The sequence below is a fragment of the Aplysia californica genome, unplaced genomic scaffold (genome assembly GCF_000002075.1).
Source record: "Aplysia californica isolate F4 #8 unplaced genomic scaffold, AplCal3.0 scaffold00357, whole genome shotgun sequence".
In the NCBI taxonomy this organism is placed as follows: Eukaryota; Metazoa; Mollusca; class Gastropoda; order Aplysiida; family Aplysiidae; genus Aplysia; species Aplysia californica.
This window is the reverse complement of record NW_004797627.1, coordinates 706,425-712,892: the sequence shown is the minus strand read 5'-3', so window position 1 is coordinate 712,892 and position 6,468 is coordinate 706,425. Positions and strand designations below refer to the sequence as shown.

General features: G+C 40.8%; 1 protein-coding gene across 4 annotated transcripts in view; it reads right to left on the bottom strand.

Annotated features, from left to right (window-relative positions):
* Window positions 1-918: 918 nt before the first annotated feature.
* The window catches only part of LOC101862516 (ATP-binding cassette sub-family G member 4), a 128,498-nt gene continuing 122,948 nt past the window's right edge, over window positions 919-6,468 (bottom strand). For all 4 annotated transcript variants that reach the window (XM_005103067.3, XM_005103070.3, XM_005103068.3 and 1 more), the window contains 2 exons: window positions 5,895-6,013; window positions 919-2,463 (listed from right to left, as the gene is read on the bottom strand). In XM_005103067.3, the coding sequence (XP_005103124.1) occupies window positions 2,238-2,463; window positions 5,895-6,013 (345 nt within the window). In that variant the 3' untranslated portion in view covers window positions 919-2,237. The remainder of the gene's footprint in view (window positions 2,464-5,894; window positions 6,014-6,468) is intronic.

The window sequence follows — 6,468 nt, the reverse complement described above, 5'->3', positions numbered from 1 at the left end:
GATGAGCCCCAGGCTACTGGGGCAGGAAAAGACAAACATTCACACACACGCATATACACACAGGCATATATTATATACACACACATATATGTATTACACACTCTTCCCCCATGAAACAAGACTTTCCCAATTGAGAATTGAACTCACGTCTCCTCAGTGTAAAGACGCAAAGCTTACACACACACACACACACACACAACACAAAATCCACAAATGAAAGCTCTTACAGCAAACATCTCTTTTGCCTCAAGAAAAAGTCCCCAGCACACAGGGGTTGTCAGGTTCACTAGACCACTTGGAAAGATTTCCCAACTACACAGCCGGGCTGCCAGATTTGCTGCCTCCGCTAAATCTGGGAGCAAAATCCATGATCAAAGAAAACACAACTCTCCTTCAAATAATGAAACTAAATTCGTCACAAAAACACACCACTGAAGAACATATGCCCAGTATCTTTTGAAGAACTTTAAAAATCCAGCAGGAACATTCCGGAACTCCAGCAAAAACATTCTGGAACTCCAGCAATATTTCCATCATTATTTCAGTTCTCTTACACAATAAGCTACAAAAAAGAACCCCAACGTCAAAGCCAACTATTTTGCTACAAAGACAGCCAAAACATTCCAGTTCATTTTTACTTGGTATAACAAACTTCACAGTAAGCAAGCCTTGGCCACATCAGTTGCTAAACTCCTATTTTCTCAAATTTGTAAAATCTTAAACAACATTAGACCTAGGTATTTTTCCAAAACAATCCACTTTGAATGAAAGAGCAGTAGCATCCATGTGAATCCTGGACGGCTGAGCACTCCGTGAATAACCTGTCTTGGCAAAAGTAAAGTACAGACAAACCTGCTCTACAGGCCACCAGTCCAAGACAATCACCTGTAATAATGATACTTTCCATTTCACCTCGTGTTTTTCTTTCTCATATAATGAAACAGTCCACAATGACAACCACTTTTCTCTTCAACAAGGGGTGGCCATCTCGGACAATTTTGACTATTTTCCTAATAAAATAACAGCAGTATCTATGTGAATCCTATGTGGGTATGTACTCCAGGCATACACCAGCCTTGGCAAATGTTATGTAGGCCTACCCAACCACAGTATGCCGAAGGCCCAGGAAGTCGTCTCACTAACAATGGACAAGGCAATCCCCAATGTCCGGATCGGAGGCGGGAACAACTTTTTTTATGTAGGCCTATAACCACCCACATCTTCACAGGCTACCACCATCACAGCACATTTTTTCTCCTGCTCCAAAGAGATGTAACTGCCATTCAAAAGATGTTGTGCACTCTCCGTACCAAATCACAGCTTTTCTGCTGTCTGATTAAACAAAACCAAATTTTCAGGTTTCTTCAAGTAGCCACCAAAACTTCTTAACCAGTGAAACTATAATCAACATATAGAAGAACAATCTATGGATTTGCCATGTTGTTTCTAAGCACAAAAAAGAATATTTTCTCCATTCCAGACTAACTAACAGACTCCTTGTGTGTTGCAGTAACTGCCAACTTTCCCATTACTAAAGAGCTGTATATATTATGTAAACAAATTCACTTGCATCATCACTCATAATGCTGCTTTTGTAAAAACCAAATTTAGCTGCTTATCAGAAAATCTTTTTTTTTTCCCTTTGAGCTATAGTCAAAATTGTTATTAACTCAGAACAACATGAACTTTCTCTCTCTCTCTCTCTCTCTCTCTCTTTCTGTATTTCACAGAATATTCCTGACAGCAAACTGAAACCAAACTTCTCTTCTGTAAAAGTAATAATAATGACAGCCACAAGCTGAACTGTAAGAGGCTGCATGTCTCAACTCTTTCCACATCACTGACCAAACACTGCGCCACCAGTGTACTTATTACATATAAAAGGTAACAACTGTTCATATTCACATATCTCCATTATTTCTCAGTCTTAAGTTCCAAGCAACTTGAACATTCAAGAACAATTCCATTCCTTGATGCTCAGAATAACCCTGTGTCAGCCAGCCCAATCTGAAGTAGTGACATGATCAACAGGACAAAGCACAAATGTTGAACTCTCATAAGTCTACACACCTCACCTCCCTCATCTCCCAGCTCCAGTTGGCAGGACACGCGTTAACTCTCGCATCATGTCCATCAACATTACCCCTCGTGTTTCCACACACCTCCACACGTGTTAAACTTTGTATGTCCGCCAACATTAACCCCACTGTCTGTCAACCCACTCCTTACACTCCCCCTCATCTCTGAGACTTGACCCTCCAGCGCAGTACAAAGTAGCAGCCAAGACGCAACACCACAAAGAACGCACACAGGATGATGAAGTCCACGTGGAACTTGGCGTCCTCCACGTCCATCAGACGGAGCACATCCTCGCCCTGCCGGAAGATGCAGTGGTTCTCGTCGCAGTCCAGGTCGCCACGGTCAAGGCCATAGATAGCCTGGAGAGCCCCCTCAAACGAATACCTGGAGAGACAATAAGAGACAAAAAGATTAAGTTTCAGTGAATTGGGAGCAAAGTCACTTTTCTTCAGCTGCTGTTTCATGGGACTTCCCATGCATAGAATTCATATCCGGGCTAGTTATTGGTGACAAACCCAACGTTGATTTGATTTGGCTTTCCAAGAATTGTTTAGTTTTGGTAAGAGTTTTACAGCACTTGCAACACAATAAGCTATCTTGATAATTTTTTGCATAATTTCTGATTATCTTTCTTCATCATTCTTTGTTAAAATTAACAGAATCGCATAATTTCACATTTTTGGGGCTCATTTTGCATAATTTCAGAATTTTTCTTGCATTAAACGACGGGGACAGAATAAGGTCATATAAGTGCCGAAGATTAGAGGTGTTACAAAGGAGTAAAAAAACAAAAAATTGAAGGAGGGGAGATAAGAACTAAATGTTTGATAGGAAAGAAGGAACAAACCTCACCAGAGCACCCGCCAACCACCCACTAGTGGCATTGGCCCTGTGAGAAAGTGCTTTGCTGTGCATGGAGATGTCTACTTGAATGACAGCATGACGAAAATAAGGGTAAGACATCACGTTCTAGCACTTGAGTGATGTAGTCCACTAAACAAATTCATTCGGCGATTCTCACGAAAGCAGTTTTGTTCATTCCACTCCAGACCACCCAAAACCATGGCAGTTTCATGGCTTCTCTTCCTCACTGACAGCATGGCTGTCTAAATCTCCCCAAAACCGCTAGTTTAGTTACCGGGCAAGGGTTTCCTGCCGACCACCCCGAAATGGTAATAAATCAGCTGTCAGCCGTGCAAGGTACCGTGACAGCAGCGGCACTCCCACCGTGCCTCGGCCGCGCCCAGGAAACTTGAATCCAGTCATTTTCGATTAATTTGATCCCCAATATCTCCCGATCTAAAGATGCGATGTCTCCATATGGGGCCTCATTTTAAAGGGCTGCTTTAATCCTACAAGACGATATCATTTTCTCTGGTGTGCGTTCACTAGTGTTAATCCTGCTGGCTGAGAAGTGCTCTCCATCCTTCATTACTTTTAAAGCAACTTTTATCTGTTTATTTTTATTTGAAGTTATTTTTCTCAGTAATCGGACCTACAATTAAATTGTTTTTTTTGATTACTCTTGAGAAAAGTGTACTGAGTTACATGCAAAAGTGAGAACATTGTACATATTCTGTGTGATTCATAGTGATCGATTTTGTGTAGACCTAGGAAGTGAAAGTACCCCAATCCTCGTTCGCCTTGTTTGGATTTCTTCTGCTTTTTCTTTTGCTGTGGATATTTGGGAATATTGATCTTCATAATGGAGTGCCATAGTCAAGTGTCCCATGTTCGGTATATTCATGAACTTTGTAGAACATGTGGTGGTAGAAGTCTATCAAGAAAACAGAAATTGCAAAAGAGAAAAGCGTACAAATGCATTGACTTTGCACATGATATCTCATTGGTATTTGGGGTTACGATAGCAGTAGGACACATTCGTATGCGGGAACTAGATCTATAGTAAGGCAAGAAAAGCAGCTGAAACCTACTCAAATTTGTGGACAGCTTTTCAGTCTGATATACGCGCTAGTGACTGTTCAATATGCACACACTATCATCGCACATCAATGGGAGCAAGAACATTCCAGTAGAATTAGAAACAACAAAAGCATCGGAAACTACAGAGACAACATATTCACCACATACATTTGTAGACTCGGCAAACTCAACAAACAACTCAACTGCAGAGCCATCTACACAAACACACACAGAGGACAATACTAGGCATGAAGAAAGACAGGACGAAGACATCGCATCTCTCGACACTAGTGCTGCATCATCAACCATAGGCCACATTGAGGTTGAGCTTCGTCCCCCCCTATTGCTACATCCTCGACATCCAAACCTACACAGCTTGTGGTAGATAGCAGCAATTCTCCAGCATTTAAACACAGCAGACTCTTCTCCCAGTCTCTAGAGATCTCTCCAACGCGACCACTAACAAAAGAAGAAGAAAAACTTAATACTCTTTTAGTCAGGAGAAAATTAAACAGTCAAACGCAGGAAAACGACGCAGGACTGACGAATTTTCCCAGTTTCAGGGGTAGGCCTACATATATGTATGTACATGTGTAAATGTAAATATGTGCACTGTGATAGTATTTATCAAGGACCCAAATTTTCTGTGATTCTATATTCAAGCTTCAATATCTTTGCTTTGATGAAGCGTACAATGATGCCACCACATGAGTGTTTTCTTTATCCTATTTTCATCATGCTACCGTAATTTTGTCAAAATCAAAGGATAGAATCATGTTCTATTTTTACTTGAAACATCTGACCCCTTAACAACTTTGCATAATTACTATACAGATAAGGCAACTGTAAGTCGGTAACAGTACCCAGTACAGTTTCACGATCGCTTCTACGTGCCCACACTATATTGATCATTCAGTGTGTGTGATTTTCTGTGAGATCACTAGAACAGTTTTTGTTTACTGCCTCAGTTTATACACTTAAAAAACATAGTGTGATAAGAAAACAATCGTAACTGGGCATCGGCAGTGAACCCGTGGCGCTGACCCGATGACCGGGGTCACAGAGTATCGGGTTACGGGGAGTGCCGCGAGCTGGCGGTTTGACTAAGTTGGCAGTCGGTAACAGCCGTGACAGACGATCATGTCCAACATTTAACAAACACAGTCCATGGGCAAAAAAGGTTTCGTGCTCTACACCAAATCAATAGCTTCTAAGCAAAAACAAAATAATACTAATGAGCAGATGTTGTGTTAAGTCCAGGTTTAGCGTGGTATTTGTAATTGCTCAGTTTTCCAAACTGTATAAAAATATCACCATTGCAGAGACAACAATATTCTCTTTGCATTTGATATTTAATATATGTCCATTCCACCAATGTTGATGCATCTCAATATACGCACGCACATACTTTTACGTTTCTTTGATTTCGCACAATTTTGCCAAGCCTGATTTTGTAAGGTCTATTTCGAGTGACCATATCTAAAGCGTCTTTTAACATAGATGAAGTAATATTAATGGCTCAGATGAGGCAGAATTTATTTAGCTTTAAATTGGTGTGCTACAGGAGTGGGTAGTGCTAGGCTTTCACACAATGGTTGGGGGATTACATTTTCAAGTTTCTTTTGGACGCCACTAAAATCTAAACAAACTGGTCTAAAGAATTTGTCCCATACAGATGGCATAACAGCAGTTTTACTTTTAGTTTTAGTAAGTTTTACAGCACTTGCAACACAAATAGGTCATAGAAGTGCCAAAGGACAGAAAAAACAGCAAACAATACAAGAGCACCCACCAACCACTCGCATATAACAACATAAAAAGCACACAGAAACAAAATAAAACAACAACCCCCCACCCCCCACCAAACAAACAAACAAAAAACCCCAGCTAACCTGACATAAGAGATATAGGAGATCCACTGCAGGTAGTTTGGTATGGTCTCTAGGTTGACGAAGAATCCGCTGAACAGCATGATGGGAATGGCAGTTACAGGACCAAGGAACACTGCCACCTGGGGAGAGGATACATACACCAGGTCAAGGTCAATGTAGTTCTTAAAAAAAAAAAAATGTAGATGTTATACGCCCCATCCACACAATTTAGATCATTAAACAGGTCAGCCTCGACCCTGCCTGTCAGGGACAACTTGATACAACAAAAAATAGAAGGAAGACCAAGACGTTCGATGAAAATTCTCCCCGCTACCAACAGATGCCATAATGTTTATCCTTTGAAATGTTCGAGATTGTCAATAAAGCACATTGACAACACAATAACCGGGAAAATGCTTTGTTCGTCAGACACTTTTCCCCGGTCAAATATCAAAATACAGAGTTCAAACGCAGCATTGAAATTCCAAATATGAAAACTGTCAAATTAATTCAACATTGAGAGTTCAAATTCAACACAATGGAAAACCTAAGAAAATGACTGCTCAAATGTGATCACTGACCTGCGTGGAGGTAG